Below are 18635 nucleotides of genomic sequence, written 5' to 3'. Positions count from 1 at the left end.
CATTCCATTTTATTTCATCCCTTCAAAGGGAGGTATTTGTTGTTTCTTCATGAGAGAAAATGAGCCCATTCCACTCCTCTATTAATTTTCAGCACTTTCTTATCCCACCAATAATAAGGGCCTTAGAAAATAGGAAAATTGAGCCTGTGTGAAGGAGGCAGAAGAAAGGATTAGAATCAATATTATTAAATTTTGGTTCAGTGAATAATGTAAAGTAGGACCTTTGCCCCCCTGAGTGGTTTCACCCTTACATTTTGGGACACAGACATGGATTCACTATTGTATCTGTATTTTTTTTTTTTTTTGTCGGTCGTGGGGCTTGAACTCTGGGCTTGGGCGCTGTCCCTGTGCTCTTCAGCTCAAGGCGAGCACTCTACCGCTTGAGCCACAGCGCCACTTCGGTTTTTTTGTTGTTTTTTTGAGATAAGAGTCTCACGGACTTTCCTGCCCGGGCTGGCTTTGAACCGTGATCCTCAGATCTCAGCCTCCTGAGTAGCTAGGATTACAGGCGTGAGCCACTGGTGCCTGGCTATGTATCTGTATTGTTAATGTCCATTCTAGTCAACTTTTTATATGTAGGAAATACATATACTTATATATATATATATATATATATATATATATATATAGTTGTGTCAAGGATTACAATTATTTCATTGAACACCTTGGACACTATGAATATCCTCTGAAAGTAGATGAATCAGTACCAATTTTAGACCTCAGCAAAAGGATTATCCATGTCATTAACTGATGATATTGGGACTGATAGAAATTTCTACACCCCAGCTGATTCAGTGCAAAAGCCCATTTCAACCCAGGAAGAACATGTTCCTGTGAGTTTCTATTGCCTCTTATACAAACTGCTGACTATGGAGAAACTTTATCAAAACATCAAATATCACCAGAGAAGCTCTATTTGTGCCCTTTACAACCATTGATGAAGTATCTGAACCTCACCTTCTCTTGATGTCATCTGTCTTCCTGACTAGTACTTCGTATGGCTTATTTGTAAATTCAAGAAAATTTGCTTCTGACTGACATTGATACATCGCTGATGCCAAAATATCAGAGAGGATGAAACATAAGGACATGTTTTTTATTCAGATGGAAAATATTGCAGATTTATGGGGAAGTGATGACAATAGCCATTACATAATACCTTTGGATAATCAGTATCTCTCCAGACTACTTTTTACCAAATTTTATGACTTTTAAATTTATTCAAAGGAATTATTTTCCTGCTGACCAATACTCTGTAATGGGTAGATGTAAAAATGGGGCCTCTTGGCTGAATAACTCTGCTCTGGTTTTCCACTGCTTCCCAATGACCACTTATAGGGGCATAATGCACAGAATGTCTGCTGATGTCCCATTGATTTTAATGTGATTTTCCCTAGTGGATTGAGGGCAGTACAATATACAGATATTAGTATGTAAAGGTTATACATAATGGATAATAGAAGAAAATGAAAGAGCAGAAAGGAATTTACACAGGAAACGGTAGCAGTAAATAGTTTCAGAGAAAGATTTTACTTGGGCTATAGAAGCCTTGCAAAGGAGATTGGAAAAAGAAACAGTGATGATTCTTACAGACTCAACAAGAGTTAAGTGTGAAATGATTCTGTGTTTTGAAATATAATATTTTTATTTCAGCCACAGAAAGCCATTTAGAAATCATCTTATATGTTGCATTTCCTATGTAGCATCTTTCATCTGAATGTCTGTTTATGAATTCTACTCTCCATTGAGATAGTCAGTAATATGGCATTGATGGGTTAAATTAAAGAAGAGCTTTTTTGCTGATTTATCCAAAGCTACATAATATCCAGATCATGATGGAACATGGAAGTAAATTACAATGTTTGTCATAAACATCATCTGAATTTGAACTCCTTCAAACTACTGTGGCAGCATTTTGCCTGATATTTGTGTATGTAGAAAAATCACAGAATAATTTCAAAAGATATCTCTCACCAATCTACTTAATTGCACTCATCACTGCAACAGATAAGCTGGTATATCAAATCAAATTTGTATTTAATAGGAAAAAAGTAAGGTGCATTCATTTAATAAACCAAAAACAAATAAGTTATAAACTTTACTGGAGTGCTAGAATGACAAGGAGATATAGTGCTCAAAAGGATGGGAACAACAGAATGGTGAGACAAAGAACAGGGTAGGAACCAGCAACACATGCAAGACAATATGTTGGAAATGATCTGTACAACTTGGGGTGGTGGTGGGAGGGAGGGAAAGTAGAATAGTAAGGGAAGGGGTAACAACTTTGACAAGAAATGTGCTTATTACCTTACTTATATAACTGCAACCCCTCTATACATTACCTTGAAAATAAAAAAGAACATAGAGTCATTTAAAAATGATGAGACAATTTTTTTTAAAGTTGTGCCCTAGGAACAGTATGATAATGCAGATCTGTAATCCCAGCTACTCAAGAGATGAAGATAGTAGAACAGTGGGCCTAGGCTAGGCCAGGAAAAAGCATGAGTCACTACCTAAAAAAGAACATTAAATGCAAAGGGTCTGAGAGTGTGGCTCAAGTGATGGAGCAGGTAAGTAGCAACCATGAAATTCTGAGTTTAATTCCCATTACCATGCTCCAAAAGAGTTTTGTGTGCTGCAGTCAGTCTGCTGTCTTGTAAAGGTCAAGGTAGTCACTCCTGTGTCATGTGATCTCTTAAAACTTTTTATTTCTGTTTCCTCATGGTACTGATATCTATCCTAAAGAACTCTTGAGAGATTTAAGTGACCTAATTACAACTAAGTTACTTTGCTTAATTCATTTTATCCAAAATTGTACTGACAAGGCTCCTATATTCTAGGCCCTGTCAATACAACAGTAATAAACAATATGCTTAATTGTTATAACCAGTGGATAACAGTGGTGAATATAAATATGTGATAATAATAACAATAATAGTATTTATGGGCAACTTGTATGTTTTAGGCCCTAAACCAAGTACTTTGAATATAGTGACGTTTATTTCTCACTACAATTCTATTATTAACACTGTAGGTACTTATTTAAATCTATTTGGCAGATGAGAAAATTTTAAACATTTTGTCCATAGTAATATTTCTAACAGGTTACAGAGGCTTGAACATCCATGCTCATAACTATTGTGCTACATTACTGTCATACCAAGTTTATATTTACTTATTTCTTAAAATGACTGAAATTCCCTACTTTTATCTATGTAAGAAATTAATATAAATGTAATTTCAACAAGTCTCAGACTACATACTGAAATTTCTGACATAAGAATTACCTTCATAATATATTTAAATAGAAACATTGTCTTTAACAACAGTAATTTTATATCACTATCTCTCTAGAAAGTCAAGTTAGGAAGCAAAAGTTGGTCTCATAATTGTACAAGAAAACTCTAAAGGGTGTTTATTGTAGTTATTGTTTTGAATGGCTTCTTAATAGAATCATGGTGGGGCTTTTGGGGGGGGTTCTATCTCCATTCAGAATTTCCACCATGAAGACCACCACCAACCAGTAATGTTGGTGAGGAAGTGAAGAAAAGGAATCCTAATACATTACTGATGAGAATATACACTTGTGCAACTGCTAGTGGAAATCAGTACAAAACTAAAACTAGAACTCTACTATGATCCAACCATACTACTCTTGAGGATATATCCTATATAATGTAAATTAGGAAAAAATAGTGACACCTATATATTGTGCTCATTACAGCACTACTCACAATAGCCGATGGATAGAAATAGGTGCCCTACAACTAATGAATGAAGATCATAAGGCATATATACAAAATGCAATATTACTCAGGCATAATGAAGAATGTAATTATGTCCTTTGCAGGGAAATATATGTACCTGGAAAACATATAAAATGCATAAAATATAAAAATGAATACAACTGAAAAACATATTAAGCAATATAAGTCAGGCTAAGAAGGACAACAGTTACAGATTATCTCTCATATATAGGTATTACACTCCAAACACAAATATAGTTGTAAACACATAATCATATAAAATCTAATTAAAATATTATATGATATTTACAATTTACAGGTGTGAGGTATCATGGTGAAATCCCTGAAGAATTAACATGCAGCATTAGAAAGATTAAACATGCCTGGACTCAGGTATGGGTGGTAGTGAGAGTGAGTTTGAGCAAGTAGAGAGGAGGAAGCAGGGAGAATAAAGTCATAATAATCTATGTACATGTGGGAAAATGGAACATGGAAACTTGAAACTCGTTGCAAAAGGGAGATAAGGTGGAAGGAGAAGGAAAGAGAACCAAGGAGGGTGTGAGTATCATCTAGGTGCAATGTATCCACAAATGAGCATGTTAAAATGAAACCTTTGTACAATTAGTTGATTCTAATAAGCAAAACAAAATAATAGGATAAAGATGAAGAACATATATAATAAAGTAGTTTCCTGGACTTGTTTACTTAGATATAATTCATAATCCTTCCAAATACTATGAATATATTTATAATATATAATATTTTGTGCACACTCAATAAATAAATCTCTCCCAGCACACAAAAAAGTCAAACTAAAGTCATGTTTGAGTTGCAGTTATCTCTCATTGCCCAATCCTATGCCTTCATCAATGCTTCTCATTACAAGTTATTACAAACCAAGAAAACACACATGCTGGGTTATCCTGAAATGTCTAAGATAAAACTTATATTTTTGATGTTACAGCATAAGATCATTCATGTTTGATAGAAGCATTGTTCAAATACATCTGGGTTGTATGATGGCAATAAAAGAGAAATTTGTGAGTATCCTACAGGCTATGAATTTTTATCGATGACATCACCTATGACTTCCCTACAGAATGTTACCTATTTATTTATTTACCATCCCCTGCTTTATGACTTCTATGGAAACCAGCTATGTGAAATTTCTTATTAGTCACACTTTAGATAAGAAGATCCAAGCAAAAGTACTCTTTATATTATTTATAATTGTAAGAAATTTTAAGCCCTTTTCATTTATCTCTTAGAATCATATACATTGTGTCTTAGTGAGTAATTAATTCTACTTCAATTAGGAAACTGCATTTTTAAGTTAAACCAGAAAAGAAGTTACTAGAGACATATCTCTATAGGTTTTTTTTGTACCCAGACAATCTATTCATTGTTGGAATTATGTTTCCACAAACACGTTTCTTATGCTAATTTACATTTCAGACTGCAGAGTCACTCAAGCAAGGAAATTAATATTCACTCAAAATAAAATGCCAATGAGGAAAATCAATACAATTTGCTATTAAATAAGGGTGACTTTAATCAGGGTGACTCAGAACAGCAATATTTTTTCTTAAAATTGGAGAGCATACCTTTCAACTGCTTTTTGCTTTACCTTCCCAAATTTAGTAAATGCATGATTTTTCAATTATCTAGTAGAAATAAGGATACATTGTTTGTTGTTGTTGCAGTGTAAAATTGAATCATGGGGAAGGCATTATACACTAGATTTTTCAGATAGCTTCCAAATAACTACCTTTAATGAAATTGCTACCTGAAACTTCAGCAGCAGCAGTATTATTGTTTAACTATAATCTTTGAAGCTATTGTAGATTAGCAATTATGACAACTAATGAGAAAACTATAACAACCATTTAATTGAAAGGAAAATAGTTAACTACAGTAATTACAATCAATAAGACTCTTTTAACAGTATAAGTATTTTTTTCTCAAAGAGCATTCCATACTCTTCACAGCATTATTTAAGGTTAGGAAGTGAAAAAAAAGTACTAATTAAAAATCCATTTGTTATATACAATACTCAGCTTTGGTCTATGTTTGTACTTCCCATTGTTGAGAGAGAAACCACTTCCCTCACCACAAACAAAAACAACTTTGGCTAAGAAGAAAGACTGGAGTTCATTTTGCTTAGCACCATCATATATGGTCATATGTCTATTAAGCTATTCTGCTCATCTGCTAGGACTATCCTAGATATAAATTAATTATTACAAATGAGAAAAACTATGGGACCTATGTTTCTCTGGGTCTGGCTTACTTCACTTATATGATATCCATATTGAATAAAAAAGCATTACTATTGTGAGTATAAGTTAAGTTTTGACTTATGAAACATATTTTTTAAAAATGACACATGAAGAAATGCTCAACCTCCCTAGCCATAAAAAAATGCAAATCAAAACAACACTGAGATACCACTTCACTCCAGTTAGAATGGCTAAAATCAAGAACTCTAATAACAACAGATGCTGGAGGGGATGTGGACAGAAGGGGCCCCTACTGCATTGTTGGTGGGAGTGTAAACTTGTCCATCCACTTTGGAAAGTAGTATGGAGGTTCCTCAAAAGACTCCACATAGAGCTCCCCTATGACCCAGCAATCCCACTTTTGGGCATTTACCCAAATGTTCACAAACAAGACCACACTAAAGCTATCAGCACGACTATGTTTATTGCAGCCTTATTTATCATTGCTAAAATATGGAACCAACCCAGATGTCCCTCAGTAGATGAATGGATCAAGAAAATGTGGTATATATACAGAGTGGAATTCTATGCCTCCATGAGAAAGAATGGCATTGCCTCATTTGCTAGGAAATGGAAAGACTTGGAAAAATTATATTAAGTGCAGTAAGCCAGGCCCAAAGAAACATAGGTCCCATGGTTTCCCTTATTTGAACTAACTAGTATATGTCTGAGTCAAGCAGAAAAGGTCAGATAAGTTAATGTTAGGGAAATGCACCCTAAGATATGTATTCAAATGTTTTTCTCTTTCATGCGATTGTTTCTAACACATTTATAAGATTATTTCTTTGTTGCTTTGTATGTCCCTCCCTCACAGTATAACCCCTGCTTTCACTGTATTTTATGTTGGTATAATTTGTGGAGGGGAAGGGAAAAACAAATTGTTTAAATAGGGATACAGGTGGACCCATTTCAACAATGAGACGTACAAGTCGTTATGTCAAAAACAAACTTTACAACTTTGGTGTGGCGGGGGGGGGAGGGTTGGGTGGGGGGTTATGGGGAGGATGGGATGGGAAGGGGAAACAAAGGAGGAGGCTACAATGCTTGATAAGAAATGTACTCATTATCTTGCTCATGTAATTGTAACCCCTCTGTACAGTATTTTCACAATAAAAAATAATAAAAATGTCAAAGCCAAACTTTACCGAATTTATGCATTAAACTTTCAGTAGCAATAAAGCTATGAGCAGAAAGGAAAAAATTAATTTTTATATCTTACAAAATTTATATATACTCTAAACATCAACAATCTCCTGTATTCTTCTTTACTTGGGTTATTTATCAGTGGATTTGTGAATAAGAATCTATTTTAAGACATACTTTATAATAGCATTTTGAGATGGGTAATACTTTTGAGAAAAATAGATCAATGTACATATCCTTTATTATAAGTCCATTAAGATTTCTTATCCATTAAAAAGAAAGAAAGAAAAGAAGAAGGAAGACTGAGGCATGGAATAAAGGGCTTACCAATAACATAGGCGAGTAACAAGGCCAAAGTCACTGTGATTGCTGTGGCGCTCAAGGCTGTGCATTTCCAATTGCAGCATCTGTAAGGTTTGTTAAAGGTAAAAGCTGGCCGGGAAAAGGTGCTTCGAGGAAGTGGCCTGGGAGGAGGTGAATACACGGTATTGGATGTCAAAGGATAGTTCTGACTTGCCGCACTGAAAATAGCAGAGGATCCAGATCCATGCTTGAACAGGAAATGCCTGAGGAGGGGGGAGAAAAAAAATGATCATTGTAAAGACCAAATCTCATCACTACAAGATCAAGAACTCCACTATTTACAATCATGATAGGATACATCACAGGGGAACTAGAAGAGTTAAGCAAAATTTTCATATATTTAAGAGTTAACACCAAACTGTACTCCATCTTTGGTGCACTTTCTTTCCCCTTCCTCTTGCTCCTCTTCCTCCCCTCCTTTTTTCTCTTTCCCTTTCTCTCCCCTCTTCCCCCTCTACTTCCCCTTCATTTCCCCCTCCACTTCCTGTCCCCTTATTTCTTATTTGTAACTTTTCCTATTTTTGAGCTTTAAGAGGAAGGATCTTGTTCTTTCTGATTGCTGGTTAATGAGTGTCAACACTCTACATTTAATATTACTCACAACACTATTCCTAGTTATGAAATATACTCAGTAGTTAAGAGACATATAATAAAGTGTTTTGATGAATAGAATAGTCGATACTAGTGTTCAGAGTTTTCTCTATCCTAAACTTTAGAGATCCACTTGCATAGTCATATTTTCACCACAAACTTTATTATAAAAGTTATCAAACATACAGCTGAGCTGAAAGAATTTTATTATAAATTCCCACAAAAACATAGACTGAACTCTAGAGTTTATATTTGACTCATATTATCATTTATCTATCCATCTCTGCATTCCTCTCTATCCAATATCCCATCCTAGTTTTTAAACATTTTGAAATATAGTCAGCGTACATCAGTATACATCCCTTCACTTATGTCAGCTTTCATATTTTTATCAGATTCAATATTTTAAGTTTTTTTCTCAGGATCAAATTTTGAATGTATATTTTCTAAGATTTGACAAATGCAATTACTTGTGTAACCCAAATCCCTATCAAGATGTAGAACATCCCTAGTACACCAAGAAGCTCACTTTCTCTTTTCTAATAACATGCATCCATTCCCAGAGAAAGACAAGTATTCAGAAATTTTTTGACTATACATTTGACTATTGTTGAAGTTTATACTAATGGAGTAATGAATTACTGCAAGATGACTTTTCACTACTCATGGCTATTATGTCTTTTATAAGCAGTAGTGATGTACTGACACGGTGGTAGTTGTCAAAAAACAAAATAATTAAAGTATGGTTTTGTGTGTATACTTCATATTTATTGAGTGTTAAGTGCCTTGTGTTCTATTGAAAATTTCTTATTTCATTTGATTTTTATTTATATAAAACAGGCTAGTTAAAATCCTCTCTGTGTTTTTGACCAAATGAAACCCAAAAGAGATTGTAGAACTTGCTGAATTTCACCTAGCAAGGGAATAACAGCTACAATCAGATGATAGGTCATTTTTCAGAGTACTGAAACTTAACCATTTGACTCTAACATATATGGTAGTAAAATACACTGCTAAACAACACGCATTCTACTGTTGCACTTTAATGCACAACACACAACAAAAAATGTAACATATACATAAGTGCATTAGGCTGATTTCTGCCTTCCATACTGAAAGAACAAATGCAGAAAAAAAAGAAATCCTACAATTCTGTATGGCAATTCATGAAAATTATCCACAATAAAGATTTTTTATTTGAGTATCAGTAACAGTTAAGCATATTTGGGTTGAGTTACTGATGGGAGTTGACAGACCCCATCTTTCTGAAGGGGAAGTATTATGTATCAAAAGACTTTAAGTACACAAATTTTCTTACAAAATAATTGTACATATAAGGGCTTGTCCTCAGGAAATGGTATGCATATGACAATGTATAAATGCAATCATTCATAACAATGTTTTTATTATAGCAAAAATAATATACCCCCAAATATCTAAAATTGATATTATAGTAAGTAACTCATTTTAAAAACACATAATACAAACTTTCACAACGTGCTGTGAGAAGTATTTGCAAATATTATCAAGTGAAAGAAGGCAGGCATCAACAGCCACATTTTTTTCAAAAAAAATTGCTATGTATTCATGGAAAATAATAATTTATGTTACATATATATTATAGGGTTATTTTCAGGACCATTTTCTCTTGAGCTTTCAGTTTTACAACTAATATAAAACAAAACTGAAAAATGCACTGGATGGCACTAACTACAAATATAGTTGTTTACGTTTAAGTGAACATGATGTACCAAGCATCTAGGAGGTCTAGGCAGCAAGTTAGGTAATTTATGTGAATTATTTTGATCTTGTATCTGTGAGATTGATATAATGGTCTTAATCATATAGACTGAACTGAGACCCCTCAAAACTTAGAAGTGGTACTAATAATAATTATGATAACACTGATATACAGTTGAATGCTTCCTGTGCTTTGCATTGCTCTACATATTTTACATTGGTATATAATTTAATTTTATTAACAACCTTATTACCATAAGTCTATCTGTTTTACAGATGAGAAAACCAAAGTATGAAGAGGTTTATTAAGTTGTCCATGGTTCCACAGCTGAGTGGAAAGCTGAGTTTCAAATCTAGGCACAATGACTACAGAGACATTGCTCCCAATCAATGAGCTTCAGTAGACAGCAATAGGGTTAGGTAGTTGCTGAGTATATTAAATCTGCTTGTTAAGACAAAAGAAAAGCATGCTTTCTATTGAATTCACTATGTGACCATATTAAATTGAGTTGACTTGTCAACATGCTTCCTTTGGAATTAATAATAAGGATGTGACACTGATGACCACAAAATCACAAAGTTGGGAGAGTCATTGTAGGAAATCATCTAGTAGTTAAACTCCCTCAATTTTCAGTAAACTAATGACCAGAGAATGAAAGTAATTTATTTCCATTCACTTATTCTATGCATGACCACAATCTTCACCAAATTAGCACTATGTTCTAATAACCTAGGTTTAACTGACACAGGCTTAGCAAAGCAAATAATATCTGCTCAAATAGTACTACATATGGTATGGCTAGGCTTTTGTATGTCATATGATCTTGTAGTAATATTTAAAGTTTAAGTATTTTGGATGCATAGATAGCTATTTTTAAAAGCTACTCTTCAGTTGATGAAAACCTAAAAGACTTACTGCTACTTCCAAAGGCACATAGTTTAGCCTCAGCATGAATGCACAATATATACCAGTAAATGTATTTGGTTGAATAACTGACTCACAGCATTGTGATCTTTTCATTCAGTTGTGCTTTTTCTTTAAAGCTTTGAAATAATGCCTTCCATGCCATAAATAAATAGGTGAATTTATTCTTTAATATATGGTTAACAAAGCCAGCCTATGTTCTCCTCTGTGTACATCTAGTTTACTAGTGAGCAGGACATACAGCAATTTACAGGGAGTAAAGTGGAAGAGTATCCCTGCCTTCTCACCCCTACTTTAGGGATGGTAAAAATGTTACTACATATAACTAATACCATACAACATGTATGGGAGAAAAGAAAAAGGAGAAAAACTTCAATCCTTTGCATATTTAGGAAAAATAATAACTGGATTTTTAGGACAATGTAAGTGCCTATATCTTGGATATTGATTTGATTTGGTATATCATTAAGAGGTAGAATGAAGACAAAGAAAGACAGAGAAATGTTGGTTATTATGATAGCAATTACAAGCAATAATCAATATCCCCGAGCACTGTAATTTCATCTGATGTACACTAAAAGACTTCTAAATGCATTTTCATAAGTAAAATATTACAGCATAATAAGTAAATTCAAGTCACAGCAGAGTTACATTTAAACTGATATAAATTTGAGTGGAATCCCAATCAGAGTCCTCAGTGAGGGTAGATAATAAAATGAGTTCATAAAGGTTCTTGTTTCCTTATTAAGAAGCTCAGACTACAAATCTATGCTGAAAGTGAGCTATACCTTGATGTACCACACGAAGAACAGTCGTACAAATGCTATGTATTGTCATAGGCTTTGCATCTATTGTTGGAATGTGAAACCATACCTAATGTGCTTTCATAGTCCTTGAAAAAGTTGAAGCATAAAGACAAATGCACAGTGCTAGACTTCAGCTATGTGCTCTATGTGCTCATAAAATCAGATCATCCATCTAAGCACATTGCTTTTCCTAGGGACTGGAGGATATACTAAAATGTTGCTATCAATTTCAGACAATTGAGGTTTTTCTCCACAGAGCAAATGATAAAAATGCAGTTCAAGAGTTTATGTATAAGTAGTACTTTTCTTTGCATCTGTTTCAATAGTCAAGTTAAAAAGGAAAAGCAAGACATTTTGAAAAAGAAATGGGCATATAAGGAAATTGCAAAAAAAAATCTTCAAGACTGATGAGACACAGTGGTGGTAAATGAGAATATAATAAATGCTCCTGTAAGGATTTTAAAATCATGTATATAAAAAGAAGAAATTGTACAATCTCTTCTTAAACTCTCTCACTTCATAATTCTGAGGGTTTTTGTTAGCATTAAGTTATGAGATTTAATATGGCACTTAAAAGTCTACAGGAAATAGACAAAAGTGTACAGCTTTTAACAGCACATACATAAATAAGCAATATTTTTTTCTGTTACATCTTGTAAACATTCTTATGAGACACATCAAATCCTGTTTTCCTGTTGCTATAAACAATTGACTCATTTTTTCATACTCATAGGGAGGAATTTAACTTCCTTTCGTCTAGTAGAAGCTGAGGTTGATTTAAGATTACAAGTTAATTGGCCTAAATCATATTTGGATAGGATAGTGGAATTTAGGGTTTTATTTTTAATTTTTAGATGCATTTGTATTTTGATAAAATTTCATAAAATGAAATTCGTTGTCTTAAGCATTTTGTTTTATTTTGCCAATCCTGGGGCTTGAACTCGGTCCAGGCACTGTCCCTGAGCTCATTTTGCTCAAGGCTAGTGCTCTACTACTTGAGGGACAGCACTACTTCCAGCTTTTTCTGTAATAAATTGGAGATAAGAGTCTCATTGACTTTGCTGCCCAGGCTGGCTTCGATTAGTGATACTCCAATCTCAGCCTCCTGAGTAGCTAGTATTACAGGCATGAGCCACCAGTGCTTGACTACTGACCATCTGAAGCATTTTTAGGTATTCAGTTCAGTATACTCATGTTATTGTACAGTGGATCTTCAGAGCATTTTTTCTAGCAAGTCTAAAACACAATAGCTTAGATGTTCATCAAAGAAATGGGTCTATAGTTTTCTTTCTTTGATGAGTCCCTGCCTGATTTGGGGATGAGGGTTACAATGGCTTCATAGAAAGAGTCTGGTAGTGAACTTTCACTTTCAATTTTATTAAACAGTTGGAGGGGTATCGGTGTGAGTTTTGCTTTGAAGGCCTTGTAGAATTCAACTGTAAATCTATCCAGTCCTGAGCTTTTCTTAGATGGGAGGTCTCTAATTGCTGTTTCTATTTCAGTGGTTGATATGGGTCTATTAAGTTGGTTTAACTCATCTTGGTTTAGTTTCGGCATGTTGATTATTTCCTAGGAAATGGTCCATTTCATCCAGATTCTCAAACTTATTAGCATAAATAATAATAAATAATAAATTATAATCTTCTGAATCTTGGTTATATCTGTGATGTTTCCTTTCTCATCTCTGTTTATTTGGGTGTGTGCTCTTCTTTTTCTAATATAATTTGCTAATGTACTGTGATTATTTTCATTCTTTTGTATGTTCTTCCCCCATTGTATAAACCTCTGTTTTCACTGTATTTGATTCTTGAGCCCTACATCTTGTATATACACTTTTTTATGGGGAGGCGAAAGGAAATACAAAATGCTTAAATAGGATACAGGTTGACCCATTGTAACAATGAGATGTACAAAACACTAGGTTGAAAATAAACTTTACAATTTGTGATGGGGAGGGAGGGAGGAGTTGGGGAAGAGACGGAAGGGATGGTAGGGGAAAAACAAAGGAGGAGGTAACAATGCTCAATAGGAAATGCACTCATTACCTTACTCATGTAACTGTAACCCCTGTGTACACCATTTTTACAATAAAAGTGTATTTAAAAATATAAAACACTAGCTATTGAACAATGACCTTTTATATAACAACCACCATTCTACTCTTTGTTTCTTACTATTTGACTTCATTGCATATGTCATATAAGAGGAATATAAAGTATTTGTATTATTGTGACTAGCTTATTTGATTAAACATAATGTCCTGAAGGTTTTCAAAGGAAGTTCCATACCATTTCCTGTGGTATTTACTAATTTAAAATCTTACTAAAAGTGTACAATGAATTCTAATCTCTATATCCTCTTCCATGGCTGCTATTTTCTATTTTTTAAAGAGTAGCTAACCTTTTTTTTTTTTTTTGCTTTTTTGTCGGTCATGTGGCTTGAACTCTGGGCCTGAGTGCTATCCTGAGCTCTTCAGCTTAAGGTTAGTACTCTACCACTTGAGCCATGGTACCACTTCTGGTTTTCTCATGGCTAATTGGAGATAAGACTCTCATGGACTTTCCTGACCCAGCTGGCTTTGAACTGTGATCCTCAGATCTCAGCCTCTTGAGTAGCTAGAATTACAGGTGTGAGCCACTGGCACCTGGCATGAGTAGCTAACTTTTAATACTTTCTTTATTTTGTGCTATTATTGGACCTTAAACTCAGGGCTTTTTCATTCACAGCCAGTGCTCTTCCACTTGAAGCATGTTTCCAATCTAGTATTTTGCTGGTTAATTGGAGGTAAAGTCTCTTAGACTTTTCTGCACAGGATGACACTGAACTGTAACCCTCAGATCTCAGCCTCCTACATAGTTAAGATTGTAATCATGAGTAACCAGCATCTGGCAAATAGCCATTTAAAAAATTTTTAATTTTACTGTCAAGGTGATGTACAGAGTGGTTACAGTTACATACAAAAGGTATTGAGTACATTTATTATCCTACTTGTTACTTCCTCCCTCCTTTTTCTCCCTCTTTAACTACCTCACATTCCTCCCACCAAGTTGTAAAGTTCATTTCCAACATATTGTCTTGAGTATGGCCATTGCATTGGTTCGCCCTTTGTCCTTTTTCTCACTGTTTTGTTGTTCCCTTCCCCCAAGTTAGATAAATGTATATACAAGACACAGGGTACCAAAATAAAAAACCATGACAACAGGGGTTAAACCATAGGAAATAACACAAAAGAAAAAAGAAGTCACATAGTCCATTAAAAACAAAAACAGCAAAAGAAAACCTCGTTTCATTTCACTAAACATCATCTTATATGTTCATATGTACATATAGGTATTGAGCTATTCTGCTCATCTACTAGGACTATCTTAGACATATATTAATTATTACAAATGAAGGAAACTGGGATCTATGTTTTTTTGGGTCTGGCTTACTTCACTTAATTTGATTTTTTTCTAAGTCTTTCCATTTCCTTACAAATGGGGTGGTGTCATTCTTTCAGATGGAAGCAAAAGCCCAGGACCAGATGGATTCACAGCTGAATTCTACAAGATCAATAGAAAGCCCACAGATTGGGAGAAGATCTTCACTAACCATAAAACAGACAAGTGCCTCATATCTAAAATAGAACTAAAAAATTAAATCCCTCCAAAGCAAGTCCTCAAATAAACAACTGCCCCATTAATAAATGGGCTAAAGATTTAAAGAGAGACTTCTCTGAAGAGGAAATAAGAATGGCCAATACACACATAAAGAAATGTTCAACATCTCTGGCCACAAGAGAAATGCAAATCAAAACAAAATTGAGATTCCACCTTATCCCAGTTAGAATGGCCATTATCAAGGAATCTGGTAACAGTAAATAGACATTTTCATGAGTGTAAGATTATAGCTCATTGTGGTTTTCATTTGCATTTTTCTGGTGATTAGTGAAGTCAAAAATCTTTTTCATTGGCTCATTAGCTATTTTTTCAGTATTTGTGATGAAATATCTATTCATATGTGTTCATTCTAATGTCTCTAACAAACACAGGGAAACAAAAAAACAAACTGTTTTGATCAGCCCCATATTCTCCTTGGACAAAATTACCTAGTACTGTTTGGTGGAAAAATGTCGCTTTGGGTAAAATTAATTTCAGAATCTCCTTTTTTAATAACCATTTTCCAGTTTTCCTTTTTAGAACAAATACTGGTAAAGAGACTATTCATCCAAATTCTGCAACATAATGGCATTATCAGTTTGGAAATTGTACTAGAGTAACACATTATATTTTCTCCTAAAAGTTGCTAAAAGGTTTCATTCTACTTTTTGTTTGTTTCTTGCAAATATCAATCTCCTTTTCTCTATATGTACCTTTTGAACCATGTCTGGTAAGTTTTGATGAAAAATCTGTATTGTGAGTGATTCATAATTTTTAAGATTGAAAAAAAAAACAGTTTGAGGATATCAATAAAAGTCTTGATTTTCCTAGGTTTAATTCTTAGCATTATTATGTATTCTCAAGTAGACATACTCTATGGTCTAGGTTGTTGTTGTGATCTTACAAATGAGGTGGTCAATAACAGAACCAATAGCTTCCCTACCTATTCACTTTGCTCTGCATTGTTTATTAGTTGAGGGAAGGAAATGAGTCTCAAATTTTTTACTCTCCTACTCTAAAGATATACAAAGAAGATATATTGATTTTTGTGACATATTTGCTTCTTCTGAAGGGCTCAAGATCACTGTAGACAGTGAACTAAACTGGGAGACTCTAAAGTCAAACACATATAAACAAACAAGTGTATTAATTTATTGGTATGAAAAATTTAAAGGTTTTGTTTTGTTTTCATATAATCTAAACCAAACATGTAAATAAAAGAACTAGTTGAGACGTATTTCAACTAATTTGTGAGATGTTTTAGGATTGACAGAACTGTTGTTGACATAAGTATTAGTAATTTAAAAATATTTGTTACAATAATGGCAGTAGCAATGAACATTTGCTGATAATTTATTATGTTGTAGTCACTCTCAGAAAATGTGTATAATTTTCTCATTGAACTTCATAATAACTGTCAGATATATGGCATCTAAATTTGCCTTTTCTCTTTGTCTCTCTTTTATTATCTGCATGTTACAGGAAAGATGACCAATATTAATAGAATATAAATTTCCTAAGCTCAACCAATTGGTAATAGTTAAACATCAAGTACAGTTTTGTTGATCACTAGAACATGAAACTGCAACCCTTCTGTACAGCATCTTTACAATAAAATATAAATTTTTTAAAAAGAACATAAACTAGATAAGAAGAAGTATGTCTATCTTCTTTCCTGTTCTATTCCTAAATTCTGAAAGGGTAACTCACAAAACAGATGATTAACAATAATTTTTAAGCTTATTCATGGACAATAAAACTCATTTTACTTAACCATTATGCACAAATCAGCTTACAAATACCACTTATAATATTGATCATTAAAGTGATACAAAGTTTCTAATTTACACAATCATGTAACAGTTCTCTTTTCAAAGATATATAATATATGTGTATATCTATTATTTCTATCTATAAATGATGAATGTCAGTGCTAAGTATTCCTCTGAACATATTTTTATAGAGATATTTCTTTCTTTCTTTCTTTCTTTCTTTTCTTTTTTCTTTTTTTTGGTCCTGGGGCTTAAACTCTGGGCTTGGGCACTGTCCCTGCACTCTTCATCTCAAGGTGAGTGCTCTACCACTTGAGCCATAGCACCACTTCTGGTTTTCTACTGGTTTATTGGAGATAAGAGTCTCACGGACTTCCCTGCCATGGCTGGCTTTGAACCGTGATCCTCAGATCTGAGCCTCCTGAGTAGCTAGGATTACAGGTATGAGCCACCGGTGCCCTGCTGGAGATATTACTTTCTATTTTTCTTTTGTGTATGAGGACATGGGCTTAAACTCAGAGCTTTTTGTTTTTCTTTAGCTTTTTTGCTCAAGGTTGGAACTCTACAACTTGAGCCAAAACTCCCCTTCCAGATTTTGGTGATTAATTGGATATGAAAGTCTTGGGGATGTTCCTGCCTGGGATGGCTTTGAACTGTGATCCTCATATTTTATGAGTAGCTGGGATTACAGAAGTGAGCCACAAGTCTCTTTCAATTTTTTTAATATTGCCAAGGTGATATATAGAGGGGTTGCAGTTATATAAGTAAGGTAATAAGTACATTTCTTGTCAAACTTGATACCACTTCCCTCATTTTCTCCTACTTTCCCTCTCTCCATCTCCCCAAGTTGTACAGATCATTTCCAACATATTGTCTTTTGAATATTGGTGCTGCATTGGTTCCCCCCTTGTCCTTTGTCTCACCATTCTGTTGTTCCCCTTTCCTTCCCTAATTCAGTTAAGCATATATATATATATATAATACCAGGATAATTAAAAATACAGGAATGACAAAATGATAATAGGAAGACAATTCATATTTAAGGCATTATGAAAGTTATTGTCATATTTCTATAAAACCAGAATATTTGTGAGAGGCATATGGGTTGGTTCCATATCTTAGCTATGGTAAATAATGCTGCGATAAACATAGTTGTAAATGCCCAGAAGTGGGATTGTTGGGTCATAGGGGTGCTCTATGTGGAGTCTTCTGAGGAACCTCCATACTACTTTCCAAAGTTGCTGACCAAGTTTGCACTCCCACTAAGAGTGCAGTAGGGTGCCCTTTTGGCCACATCTCCTCCAGTGTCTATTGTTATAAGATTTCTTGATTATAGGCATTCTAACTGGGGTGAGCCTCAAGTAGATAAGCAGGTCAAGAAAATGTGGTATATGCCAAAACTAAACCAAGATGAGTTAAACCATCTTAACAGGCCCATATCAAGCATTGAAATAGAAACAGCAATAAGAGACCTCCCAGCTAAGAAAAGTCCAGGACCAGATGGTTTTACAGCGGACTTCTACAGGGCCTTCAAAGCAGAGCTCATGCCAATACTCCTCTAACTCTTCAATGAAATTGAAAGTAAAAGTTCACTACCGAACACATTCTATGAAGCCATCATAACCCTCATCC

General features: G+C 34.2%; 1 protein-coding gene across 2 annotated transcripts in view; it reads right to left on the bottom strand.

Annotated features, from left to right (window-relative positions):
• Tenm1 (teneurin transmembrane protein 1) overlaps nt 1-18635 on the bottom strand; it is a 621649-nt gene that overhangs the window by 318242 nt on the left and 284772 nt on the right. For both annotated transcript variants that reach the window (XM_013018086.1, XM_013018087.1), the window contains one exon: nt 7496-7734. In XM_013018086.1, the coding sequence (XP_012873540.1) occupies nt 7496-7734 (239 nt within the window). The remainder of the gene's footprint in view (nt 1-7495; nt 7735-18635) is intronic.

The sequence above is a fragment of the Dipodomys ordii genome, unplaced genomic scaffold, assembly GCF_000151885.1.
Source record: "Dipodomys ordii isolate 6190 unplaced genomic scaffold, Dord_2.0 Scaffold38, whole genome shotgun sequence".
Taxonomy (NCBI): Eukaryota; Metazoa; Chordata; class Mammalia; order Rodentia; family Heteromyidae; genus Dipodomys; species Dipodomys ordii.
The sequence above is the reverse complement of the archived record's forward strand: the minus strand, read 5'-3'. Positions and strand labels throughout refer to the sequence as shown.